Source organism: Haemorhous mexicanus, chromosome 3 (assembly GCF_027477595.1).
Source record: "Haemorhous mexicanus isolate bHaeMex1 chromosome 3, bHaeMex1.pri, whole genome shotgun sequence".
In the NCBI taxonomy this organism is placed as follows: Eukaryota; Metazoa; Chordata; class Aves; order Passeriformes; family Fringillidae; genus Haemorhous; species Haemorhous mexicanus.
Window position 1 is genome coordinate 49,143,671 of NC_082343.1, and position 13,790 is coordinate 49,157,460.

General features: G+C 41.4%; 1 protein-coding gene across 5 annotated transcripts in view; it reads right to left on the reverse strand.

The window, feature by feature from the left end:
• LOC132324997 (SAM and SH3 domain-containing protein 1-like) overlaps positions 1 to 13,790 on the reverse strand; it is a 529,996-nt gene that overhangs the window by 46,661 nt on the left and 469,545 nt on the right. For 3 of the 5 annotated variants that reach the window (XM_059841714.1, XM_059841718.1, XM_059841717.1), the window contains exons 5-7: positions 3,706 to 3,746; positions 2,339 to 2,425; positions 938 to 1,050 (exon numbers count right to left, since the gene is read on the reverse strand). In XM_059841714.1, the coding sequence (XP_059697697.1) occupies positions 938 to 1,050; positions 2,339 to 2,425; positions 3,706 to 3,746 (241 nt within the window). The remainder of the gene's footprint in view (positions 1 to 937; positions 1,051 to 2,338; positions 2,426 to 3,705; positions 3,747 to 13,790) is intronic. The other 2 variants (XM_059841716.1, XM_059841722.1) reach the window with 2 other exon arrangements.

The window sequence follows — 13,790 nt, forward strand, 5'->3', positions numbered from 1 at the left end:
TTAAAATAGTGCATTTTTCGTTATATGATTTCCAGCTAAGCAATATTTTATTCAGACAATAACATAAATTTATATTCTACAATAATCTATTTCACAATGCAGTATGTCAGTAAAGATATTTATCTGACTGCCAACCAATCTAAATGATGTTTTCCCATACAGAACATCCTGTGTTCCATCACAGTATTTTACACAAAGGTTGTGTTGAAACTTTGACCCTCTTTTGGCTCCTGAGCAATTAAAACCTTGGCCCTATTGCTGCACAAATGCAATACTTTATAGTTCTTTTCTTGTGGTTTATTAACATTTAAAGTTTGTAAAGAAACATTTGTGACAGCCACTCCACTTATAAAAAAAACATATCTGTGTTTTACATCTGACATAATGACATACATCAAAAATGGGTGAATAAGTTTTCTTGAATGTTGTCTAAGCAAAAACATCACCTTTTTGGCTAAGAAATAAGCATCAAAAAACTTAGCTTCAAGGAAAATAGTAAGAAATATGTATGTTCTGGATTGAGTAAGGCAAGCTCAGCAAAACCTGAAGCATTTCTGTCAGTTCTTAAACAAACCTATGAACATAATAAATAAGAGCTAGTACAAGTCAGAGAGATTCTTCTCCCTCACTTTAGACAGCTGCAATGAAAAACTCTACACCTAATCTTTTCTCTGATTAGTACCTTTTATTGTTAATGGAGAGAAGCAATGCTTTTAGGACTCAATTTACCACATACTGGATATCAATTTCTGGTTGAGCTAAATCTCATTTTTCTCAATAAACAAAGGAATTCCTACCTAATTTATGCTACCTTTTGCAATGGGGCAAACAGGCAGGCCTTCTCCTATGTTTTGTGAATGAAATAAAACTCCAGATTGATACATCCTACATTCTAAAACATGTTTGTCAAGGAGACTGAAGCATGCACATATCATACCCTAGCAAGTGCTTCCTCAATGGTGATCATCTTCTCTTTCACCATCATCATCAGCTGAATCCGTTCCTCATCACTCATTGTGATCTCGCTGGCCACATAACCGACATCCTCTCCTGCACGAAGAAAGCACAAATATTTTAAGCACATCTAAGAATTCATGCACAGGGCAGAGTACATTGAAACTGGATTTTACCCAGTACTCTAAAATCTGGTTGCCACGTGGATCTGGCTGGCCAGAAACAGACCGCCCCTAGAGCAGGCTCATGCTATGATTTCAAAGAACGGAATGATTTCGAAGTAACTGAGCAATAAAAGGAAGCAATTTAGAACTAAAAAACAAAGTCTAGTTTGATACTGAAAGCAAGCAAGCACGAAAAGGAGAAATAAAAACTGACTGTCATCACATGCTATTGACCCTGAAAGACAAGAATTAAAAGAGGTGGTGCTAATTAATGCTGGAAAAGTCAAGCACTCAGCCCTGAGGAATACTGGAATCAGCTGCCAGAACTTGCTTGTTCAGGAGTGGTGTGCTGGGCCCTAGCAGCTCTCTCCTGTGGACTGGCCACTGTTTGTGATCTATGCAGACTAGCTAATCACCCTAAGCTGGCACACGGCGCCCACTACCTCTCCTTCTGCTATCTGCTTGGCATGTCAGCACAGACAGTTAGAACTTGCCTCGAGAACCAGCAAGGACCCACTCTTAACTGGAAATGTGTGCCTTTTGGACCTACTAAATGGGCTTTTATCATCTTTCACAATCTACCTGAACATAGAGAGAAATGGAGAAACATCAGTTTGCAACATAAGAAGCTAACTGATACACATGGGGAAACAGAAATTTTCTGTGCAAAGAGAAACACTTAATGCAACCCACAGCTGCATCTTTTGCAGAAGAACTAGAGAAAGACACCTGACAGTTTAAGTGGAATCAATCCTACATTTGCACTGGTCACCAGAGACACTTTTACTGCTCCTTCTAGCAGTGTCTTCTACTATGACAGGCTGGATTCAAGCCTAAAGCAAACAGGTCAAAGTAACAAAATGCCAAAGAAAGGAGAAATATCCTTCTAATTTAAACAGAACAGTATTTCTCTTACCAAGTCAGGACTAGGGAAAAAAAAAATCATCTTGTTTAGCTACATCTATTACTTATATATTAACTGCACCACTTCACATGCATGCCATTACTGACAGTAAGGACCAAAGGCAGCCCAGCTTCGTGTCTGCAGTCTCAAGAATTTGACTTGTCATCCTGAGGACTCTCGCAGTGAACCAAACCTGTGACACTTGCAGAGCCACAGACCCCAGCTGCCACACTATTACAAAGGCATTTTATTCCTTTGTGATGCTGCCTCCTTATGTTTTACATGGATAGGATGTGCACTATTAAAAAAATTTTACCTTTTGAAGTCTGCCTCATTAGTCCTTTCTGGTTCTTTCGGAAATTCTGCCAAAAAAACTTATTTTTCTTTTTCCAGTCTGCTTTCCCTAATAGGAAAGTGGAGCGGGAGGATGAGGGGAAAGGGAAAAACAATTTTAGGAAGAAACATTAGTTAGTAAATTCTAGAGACACTTTCAAACATTCCATTCCATTTTTTAATCAGAAACAAGAATAAAAAACCCTCAAATTTTCTGTTTTTCTTGATTTATTCCATACTAGAACTATGTTGATGTAGCAATTTCAGGGCAATGTACATTCTTTTATAATTGCCAATGCTATAGAGGATGGAGATAAGCCAGTAACTTACATATTTTGAATTATAAATAGAAAATATTTTACATCAATTTTGATGTCTGTTGAGTTGTTAATGTCAAGTCTAGAAGTGTTTTTGAAGTATTTTGTTGGTTTGTTCTCTTTGACTGAATCACAATTATGCAGCCTAAGCCACAGCCCAGGTAAGTGATTTTCTAGTGTATCTGTACATATCTATCAAGAAATTAAATAATTAACATGCACACACTTTCTGCTACTTGGCATGAGATCATCAGCTACACCTGACTCTTGCTCTCTGTATGCCTGGACTGTACAAGGCTGGGTCTCCATGTCCACAAGTACCAGATTTCCATATGGATTGATGACCTCAAAGTAAATAATTTGCTCTAGAAAGAAAAATGGGACCTAGCTCAAGGTAAGGCATATATATCTGTCTTCTGTTGAATTAACCAGGGCACATGCTATACAGTTTATGCCACCTACAAATGAACATACTGTGCCTGATCTGGCAGAAATGCTACTGACAAAGAGCTATGTATTTAAGATCTTGCCCTGGATGACCTAGAGCTGAGCTTCCTGACTCTCTGAAATACTGCTTAAGTTTAGACTGTGTGGATGTGTCCCTAGAATAGCATTAAAAGGAAACAAAAAAGAAAAACCTCCCAAATTTATTTTTCTTTTCCAATAAGCAATTTTAGAAACAAAGAAAGAGACTCTGGCATGACACAAAGAAAACTAACAAAGAACCCCCATTATTTACTGGTAGTGGTAATTTTTGGAATACAAAATGACAGGCTAGCAGTGATCTAACATGCAAACATTTTCAATTCAATGTAACAAGTCAAAAGATGCATATTTATCACATGACAATGCTGGCTGGGCAGTTTTAGTGATCACTGAGACACTCAGCATCAAACTGAAAGCTGCTGAGACTAGCCCTCCACACACACAAATGTTGCTGACTTCTGCCAGCTCTTCACATCCCAGCACAAGCAAAACTCAAAAGCTGTTTAAGAATTCCACAGGAGTATCAAATAAAATGAAATATACTGACCTACAGAGCCTTCTTCTGAACTTGATTTATGAATGGAGAGCCTAGGACACAAAAGAGAAATGGACTTATTGATGCAGGCTTTTCACATTTCAGGGGAGTTGTCTGGTTACAGTAAATTATAGTTTCCAAACAATATATCATGAGCTGTTTTCTCTTCCCTTTTCTATCCAATGCAGCAAGTTGGAAATGAAAACTGAACCTACTGGTCTGACCACAGTAACTGAGTTTCCTTCTGAAATGTGCCTTTTGTGACCAGCATAGAAAAATATATACTGACAGAAACCAACAGTTAAGGCAAAGGAGTCCAAGGATTCCTCAGAAAAACAATTATTCACATACTTTCCCCACTTGCATTTGCAAAACAGTAATTTTGCTGCCTTAGAACCTGTAGAACTGGGATGCTGCACTTGTTTAGCTGTACATCAATTTTCAGCCTATTTGGTTTTTATCTGACAATCTGTATAAATATGTGCTCACTACACCTCCAGAAGCCACCATGTGGAAGACAGCAGTAGAGATTTAAAGACAAGGTGGAGAAAGTTTGTCCAGACCCTATGAAGTGCAACCATAACTGACTGGAGACTAGAGCTTCTCCCAAATCCCTTCTGTGTGCTTTCTCACCAGGGTATGCTCCCTTCCTCAAAAGCTAGCTGGAGAGACTTAGCCAAGTCCAGCACATGGGCTTTACAAACAACTCACTAAAATAGCAAATATATCTTTTGTTCTTGGTCTTTATGTTCACTGAACCAGTTTTCCAGAATGGATTCCAACTCAGTGCCAACAGTTCATTGTGGGATCTCCGATGAGACAACATCACCCCGCTTCACTGCCTTTTTTCTCTGTCTGCATAAATGGAGCTAACAGAAATTACCAAACCTTGCATTATTCTTTGAAACCCCCTGTGGGAACTGCCACTTAACCACACCGCAGCAAGGCAGTGAAACGACTTCTGCAAGCATCAAGGGCTTTGCTGGAGGCTCCACGTGCAAAGCATCACTGCAGTGTCTTTGCTGTGGGCTCGGCCCTGTGACACGCCAATGTCCCATTGTGCGGTGGCTGTGCTGCAGCCCTGCGGGATGGAAACACACACGGCACAGCCTACCAAGGAGACCTCAAGCCAAATCGTCCCCTGGATGAGGCCATATAGTAACACACACGTGACACACTCTTGTTGCTGTCCACGCACATTGTCGGCACGGGCTCCTCGAGCTCTCTCAGACCCCCAGCAGAGGGCAATACAGAGTTTCTGATCAATTCACTAAACCACTCGAAGGGAAATTACAGTTCAAGCCAGGTCGGTGTTCAGAAGAAGCAAGCAATTACTGACCAACATCTTATAAGCAGGAAACACATGCGCATCAATTTGCGAAGGTATCATTAAAGGGGAAACGAGACAGTACGACGTTTCAGTGTGATTCGTAATTCATCTAGACAAGGGAGGTCTGGCATAGCGAAGCTCTGAAATGCTCAGACTGCTCAGAAATTTAATCTTTGAAACTCAGACTGCTCAGAAATTTAATCCAGCACAAAATGCAAACTAATTGAGGCAAACAGACTTCAAATTTTTAGTGCACCAGGAGGAGGGAGACATTTAGTGTCTTACGGTGTTTACTCTTGAAGGGGGAAAGTCAATAATATGCTAGCAGATGCTTATTTTTTAAGAAGCCCAGTGAAAGGTGAAAAATAGAAACCCCATACTTTACAGACAAAAATTTCCAGAAAAAGCCCTTCAACAGGGCCAGGAATTAATCCAGACGTTTCAAAGTAAAGTTCTTAGCAAGTATTTTTCTAAATAAAGGTAAATCAGATTAAAAAGTACGTGGAGTTGTAAATGGAGATTTTTCTTTTTATGAAAGCCAAGCTCTGTTGGAACTGAGAGAATTAATTTGCTACATTTTTTGCAGATGAACATGGACTCCACCCATCGAGCAGTTATTCTATTTATTTTAAATTAATTTAGTATCCATGAAATGTACCAAATCACCATCCTTAGAAAATGAAATCTGCTAATGATCAGAACTCTGCCACACTAGTGAAATCACGCTTAAAGTGGAGAGGCAGTCTCTTGTGCTCTGCGGCCTCCAAATCCATTTTTATCCTTTTCTTATCTTGCACAGTTGCCAAAAACGATGCAAGTAAGCAGCAGGTGTAGCAGCAACATTTGTGATGTGGACATCTGTTCAGTATGAGTTAGCCTGAGGCCACCAACTCATCATAAACTGGCCTCCAAAGAAGGGAAAGGGCTGTAGGAGCAAACATCTGACACGCCCGACCAGAGGGGGTGAGGAGAAAAGCAGGATCCACAGCAAGCAGACCACCTTCTCATTTATAACTGAATTAAGAACTATGCTGACTTTCATCAGAGGATGCAAATTTCAATTATCATTTCACGCATTCCTTCAAGAGGAAATCTTCCATGCCTGGGCTGACCTTGAAAATGCTAACAGCTGCTCTGAAGAGATGGAAATGCCAACAAAACTTACCACATAGTGCCTGATAAGGCACTTGCTTTTTAGCTTCACCCGACAATTCCAATGCTTAAAAATCCTCAGTGAAATCAATCAAGGATTTTACTTCCTACATGTCCGGTGAAAAATTCCAGACTACCTTGGTGTCGTTGTATGTTTGATTTGCAAATGACACTCCCTTACTCTGTTAAATCTGCAGCGCTTCTGTGAACGTGCACTGCAAGTGATTTGTGTTCTTCCATTCATAGACTGATAACTTGTACTGAAAGTTAATGATGCAGTGACACTTGGCAGAAGTTTCAGCACTGTGTGTCTGAAAGGGAGCCAAATGCCATTACTCCACCATGGAGGCCTTCATTTTTGTTGTGGTCTGATGTACAACTTCATTAGCAAGCTTTCACATGAAATGTACTCTGTCACTGCGTAAAGCAGAAGAAATGTAAGGGTATATGTTCACACAAAGAAGAACAAAACAAGATTTACAGCCAGAGGGAAGGAGTATTTTCTCATCAACCCATAATCCCTGGAAGCAGGCAGGAGATAGGGTCAAAACTTTAATTCATTAATCTCACAAATACAAAACCATCTCTAGGCCGGTACTTTGTGCCTTTTCAAGCCAAAGTGCTGAAATAAACAAATGAGAAAAAAACCTCACAAACCCCAAAACTGAAATGGAGCTACTTTTGAGTGTACTCAAATATTACTGCCCTAGTGAGTCGATGAGTTTGAGCAGAATTTAGTAAACTACATCAGGCCACTCAGTGGTCAGTGACACAAAACTTAGTAGCAACAGCTGGAGCAGAGAACCTGGACTAGGAACTCGTTGATTAGAAAGACTGGCTTAACAGAAATGAGCTTACTTTCAACACTGAAGTGTTCAAGTAACATTCAACATTGTTCAAGCACACAAACAAGACAGACACAAAAGTCAGTCTTTCAAATGCTGGAGGTCTGCAAATGACAGAGTATCAGAGTATCAGGCGGACAAGGATGACTGAGAGAAAACCTACATATTATTCCTAAAAGGCATAAGGATGGAAAATTCCAATGGCAGTACGAAGAATACAAAGAACAAATATATATGGGAATGGCTGTATAACCATCATTATTCATGCTCAAGAAAGATAAATTCAAACTAGATGTGGTATAGAGAAAGCTGTTAGAATATCTAGGGAACTGGACAGCTGATCTTACAAAAGAAAGCTAGAAAGTTTTGCCTGTCAAATTGGAAAGCTGCAGGAAGATTAACTTACTGCCTATTAATAAATCAAGCACAGGAACAAACAGACACATGCTGGAAAAAAATTAGAAAAAATAAGATAGCATTTCCTAACTATTTGGACAAACTTCCAACAGTAGGCAGAGAAAGGGAGAACAACTTAAAAAACTTATTTAATTGCTTTTACAGGAGGCTGCTTGAAAGATAAGAGACCAGACCAGACATCCTAAACAGACAAGACGAGACATCATCATAAGGATTGCCTCTGGAGGGCACTTTTGGTTCTTGTTTTGCAGCCTGGGGGCTTTGTAAGAGCAATGTCAAAGCCTGACATCTAAAATGGTCTCTGAATCTATCTTTCCATGAAAGTGCTTGAGTGGGGATAACACTGTTGCATCTAAGCAATACCTTTGAAACCTGGAGGTGGTCTCCAAAACTTGGTGTGCAAGGAAGACCCAAGGCACACATTTGGGTCACAAGCCAGCTAAGTCTGTATGATTATTAAGACTGGTTTTAACTAGGCTACAGCTTTCCAGTATCCTCTTGACTGATTCTGATCTCAGACAGAAACACTGGAGCTAATCTTTCATAGAGAGTGGTTGATATCACAAGAGACACAGTCATACGTGCCCCAGGAACGTGCTGGTACTCCACAGAACTGGGAATAGAAACAAATGACACCATGCGCTGCTTTCATGAATGTGCCTCTTGATTTTTGAAATCTCATCACTCTCAAAACAGAACAAATATGGGAACTGAGAATGATGGGCATTTTAAATGCAGATGTGCTTTAACAAATGTCTGTGTCTCATTTACGGGCCATAAAATCCACAGGTGCACAGCAGCGTGTGATGATCAAACCACCACTGTTACTGCCTTCCATAAACTGATAGTGCCCCTCTCATTCCTTACCAATGATTATTTGTGGTACTCTGTGGAAAATGTTTTAGATGGGATTTTTAGTATACAAAATTTATGCATATTCAGAGTGGTGAATAAACCAGTGCAAAAGCCCATGCTGGCTCTGCTGCAAAGCCATTTGGTTATCCGTGTGCATTAGAAATGGCCCACTTACATAATTAGTATGAAAAACTGACAGACTTGTAACTGCTCCTGACTGAATACAAGGTAATTTATCTAACTGGAGCTGGCACAGGGAAGAAAATGGGCCTTTGGTATTTTTATCAAATTTGCATGAACCTGAAGAGAAAGGAGGCCTGCAAGGTTCTGACCTTGCTGGCACCAGTGTGAGAAAGGGATGGAAAGCAAAGAGGTTTCATTCAATTATCTTCTCATTAGGTTTCCATAGCAATGGCTCTTTAAGCAGGTCAAAACTTTCTCAGTGGAAACAAACACTGAGCTGCTTGTGGGCCGTGCGTGTGTATGTGTACTCTGCAGCATCACCAGCATGGAAGCCCCCACACTGGTCCCGTGGGCTCGGTCCGCGGACAGGCAGCAGGCAGACGGGGGTACACCATGTATTTACTAACAGAATACTTGCTCCCAGCCAGGGGGCAGATAATTGCCAGCCAAAAACTCTTTGAGAGCAAAGAGCAGGGCCCAGTGCTGCAGGCAATGCTTCCCCTCCTATCCGTGTATTGCTCACTCCGTGCCATCTCAACTCGCTGTGACAAGTCAGACTTTCTCGTGAAATGTGCCCTTCATACTTCCTTGTACAAAATTACCAGGCTTGAAATCTTCTTCCAGCTGCTCAAAGGCACACTGGTTTCCCTCCTCACGTGTCCCAGGCAGCGTTTGGCTGGCCTCTCATTCCCATTGTGTGGGTTATTGTGGGAGTTTCCTGCCCTACTTCTCTTGAGGAGCTGTTTAAAGGCAGCATGAATAATTTGCCTTTGACTAAATCAGGCCTCAAACAAGTGAAAACAGGGCCATACACATTCACTGATTTTTTTCAATTCCTGCAAGGACAGGGTATAAAAAAATGCATCTTAAGTCCAAACACCTCAAGTTAAAAAACCTCTTACTTATTTTTCTTCCAATATTCCTTTCCATTCTAAAACTATGCAAAAGGAAAAATTTATTCTCTTAGCAATTATGTGCAGCCTTTAGCTACCTCAGTTTGGGGGATTTGTTTGTTTTTTGCTTTGTTCTTCTCAGTTTCTGCCCTCTCTCTGCCTTACATCCTCTTTCAGACCTACACTCCTCTTTCTTCCAAGATGAGCTTACAAATACCTGCCAGAATTAATCTGGGCACTCTGAGAAGTTGCCAGAATCTATGCTGATACAATTTAAACCCCCTCCCCATCCATGACCTGGAGGGATGATTTAATAACCTCCTCCATTCAAATATTGACCTGCAGTTTGAATGCTGCAGGGAAGGAAGACTAGGGAATCAAGTGTTAAAAGCTACTGGCAAAGGCCAGTAGATGAGCGTACCAAAGGGGGCAGAACTGAGGCTTGGATCAACCTTTCTGCAGCTTTCACTGAAAACCATGGTGGAAAATAGGAAGACTGAAACACAGGCTCTCTCCCAGCCTTAGGTTGATACAGAGTTCCAGTTTATGCCATGGGACACTGGAATGGCTGCACTATGGCACATTCATTGTGAAAAATTCTTAAAAACAGATTGAGTCAATCATGTCTCCTGCAGTGACAACAGATTCAATGCAGATAGCAGCCACTTGTGCTGTGGCCTCACTGCTAGCCTGCTAACAACCTCGGAGAAAGCCACAACGCCCGAGGAGCCTACAGCCCCTGCCGTGACATTCCCAACAAGCCACCAGAGATCTGGCCAAACTGCATGATTGGCACGCATGAGTGGCTCGGTACATCCTGCACACACAGGGTGACAGCCATCCACCCAGGAGCAGCTGAAGGAGGGAGCTGAGGTGCAGCTGCCAGAGGCACAGCAGCTCCCCCAGGCCGGGGGAATGCAGAGCCTCTGAGCGATGCTGCCCTGTGTCACCTGCACCCCACACATGCCTGCTTTTCTCCTCCTGCCTGACACGTATGTTTCTGGCCAGTTCCCTGCTCTGGCAGAGTCTCAGATTTAGGTCTTGAGTATCATAGGGTCAAGAACATTTGAACTGTGCTGAGCCACAGCCTGAGGAGTACAGCAGGATGAATCGTGGCACTTGATATGAAGGGTGACCATTTACTGGTCAGGAGTGCACTTGAGTGGTACAGTTCAAGAAAGTGCAGGTGATCCACATAGGAGGTGACAATTCATAACAACCACTGCCACATAAAGGCAGTGGTAATGACTGAAACATCAAATACATGACACAACTGGTACATCATGCATTGTTTTCATCCTTTCTTTCTCTAGCAAGAAGAGAAATATTAAGAAGATGTTAAGAAAAATATTAGTCTATAGGAATGTCTGTGCCTCATCCTATTCGAATGCAGTTCTCCTGAATCTCTCATCCACTTCCTTTTCTTTCCCAGCAGATCTCAGATACACAGATCTGAGAACAGCCCAAAGGCTGATGGAGCAAACAGTGACAGCAAACAGATCTATTTCCAAAGAGGGAAAACACACAACTTCCTTTCTGCAACATCCCCCCAGTTCTTCTAAAAACAGGATGAGAGCCAGGATGCAGAAGCCTGAGTTCAGGGGACTGGGTTTAACCTGGATTTCCTGGCAAACATGCAGAGCTCATCAGTCTGTCATGTAGACTTGAATGCTCAAAAATGGGAACAGGCTAAAAGTTGGGTTTCTTTGTTTAAATGCTCTGTTTACAATTATGAGAAAACCCTGCTCAGTCCCCTATCTGAATAAACATCCTTGGGGTGTTGCCATCTCTTCGAAATAATAGGAATTGTATATACAATACATCCCCAGATGAACATGGTATGGGGTCAGAGAAGTATCAGTAATTGCTAAAGAACACATTTACTGCATGTTTTCTACACTAACGATTCTTCCAATGTGTCTCTATAGAAGCACCTGTGGTTCTGGGGAGATTTCTGTTTAAAACTAATAATATCACTGTTAAAGATGCTGCAGCCACTTTTCTGAAGGCACACTGAGAAACAGCAAAGTTACACTAGCACCACAATTGTCAGCAAGACCACAGTTTAAAAGATGGAAATCTCGGAAAGGGCAGAGGAAAGTGGAGTTTATTATTCAGAGAAGAAAGCTACAAACACCTTATTCCATGCTCTGCATTATTTGCTGAATATGACATAACTTAGAAACCTGGCAAACTGTTTCAATTTACAGAAGGAACTCCAGTGAGAACAAAAAACCAGAGCAGTTGTGAAGCAAAGCTTGAACAAACATGACTTTGTTTTCTGTTGCTTATGGCTAGCTTTTCAGGCTACATCAGTACCCTCGCTGCTATTCACATAAATCTCAGAGGGTTTTGCCTCTGAGTGAAGATTTTTCTTTCTTTGTCAGAACCAGCCAAACAAAAGGAATATTTGGTTAGGGCACATCTAACACCAAGCAGGTTCACATACACAGTCTGTTTTGGTAGCTTCATCTTATTAACAGGAACAGTGTTGCTAGCAACAGTGGAAGGTATTGCCCCAAATGCCTTAGGGGGTGGTGGGGGGCAACAATGACTCACAGTGACAAACTCTTCTGCTCCAGGCTCATTTAATCCCTCCTGCCTGCCTACAAGCTCTGCTGCTGCTCATCTGTGGTAGAGCACACCACTCACTAATCAGATGCTTGTTGAGCAACTTGCTGGACTGAGGGCACTGACTAATTCTGCACTGACTTTACACCAGACTGGGCAGCAAGGTTAGTAAGACTCAAGGCAAGACTGAACATACAATTCTTGTCCACACAAACAGGATTTTTTCCTACCACAGACCACCAAGATTAATCTGTTTTCAGTGTGGCATACAGTGGAGCCTGTTGGGCTCTCTCTTCCAGCTCAGCAGCACAGAAAAGGAAAACCAAACCAGGTTAAAGCAAACATTGCTCTTCCCAGGTTCCCTCAAAGCTTTTTTCTGTCTGGAATGTCTAAACCCTGGCAAATTAAACAACCATCCAGATGTGTTATTTTAAAACTTTAGACCTTGGTAGCATTAAGCTGTAGGGTGTGCCAGCAGCAGTGCTGGATGAGGGTGCTACTGAGAGTGACCGTATTCCAGCCAGACACTTGCTTTCTCCGTATTTTAGTACAGATTTTTCCTTGGGACTGCCCTTATTTTCTAAAGCAACCTGCTCAGAACACCAGACCAGAAACAACATTTCACCCTAGGAAAACATTTGGACTTTCAATATGTAGAATTATAACTGTTCTTGGATAAGCTCTTACTTGTGGAAGAGTACTCAAAAAACCACTTTTTCCAGCTCCTGAAAGTCTGTGTGTTGAGTTTTGAACAAATCTTTCCTTTCGTCCCCCAAATCTTTTGTGAATATGAGAAACCAATGTACATCTGCATCGTTTCACATTTGGCAAACTAGTCTTCTTACAACAAAAGAAGTTTTGTAGAAGGTTTACCACACATCTTTCCTGCAGCATGAGAGAGACATAAAAACTGTGTCCCCAAAGGGACAAGCTTCCATGTTTAGCAGTATGCCCACACAGAAAATTCAGATGAAAGCCATACATACTAAACGCCACAATGTTGTTGGCCCTGGGGCCAACACAACATCCTTCCCTGAAAAATATCAAATTCAGCATGTTAGTAGCAAATACAGGTGTATTGATACAGGAAGGGCTTGAACTGGTTATTTTCCTGCAGACCAATTTCCCTGCAGATCAATTTTATGAACCCTGGCTCCCTGGAAGTGGCAATTTCTGTGAGAATTGAGCCTTCCAGGCTAGAGGGGTGAAGCCAACACTGATGTGGCAGGTTGTAATAAATAGGCATTGACTTGTATAATTTCAGATTTCAATAATTTGTACAGAACTGAGTAGATACAATTTACTATTTTCAACACCTTGTCCAATTATCATGTGTCACATGGCCTTGCTTCTTATTGTGCAAGTATCTGGCACAACCTGTCCTGCACCAGTTTCATATATATGATCAGGTTAATCACATACACCGTTCTACAAAACCTCAAATGGCACACTTCCATTCTTGAAAGGTCCACAAAAATCACACGTCCCTTTCATCTGAACTAAGATAATATAATTTCCTTTCAGTGAGACAAATGGGCTGTCTCAGAGGAGTCACTCAGGAGATTTTTTGCTGATACTGTCTCCTCACTCAGTTATTTGTGGTAGAACACCTACATAGAGGCACAACTTAGGAAGCTGGCTAAAACTGGTAGGTGAAGTTTTTTCTGAGTTGTGTGCTGCTCTTCTGCAAGAGCTTCATCTGTTTATTACCTGAGGTGGGATTATGATATTTACCCATGGGTAAAGTGCTTTGAGGCTGAGAGAGAAGTGGTATGATTATAGGATAACCTTGCAGGTTTACTTCCCAGATTACAGCTCCCATCTACTTGGCATTTCTGGTTTCATTATAAT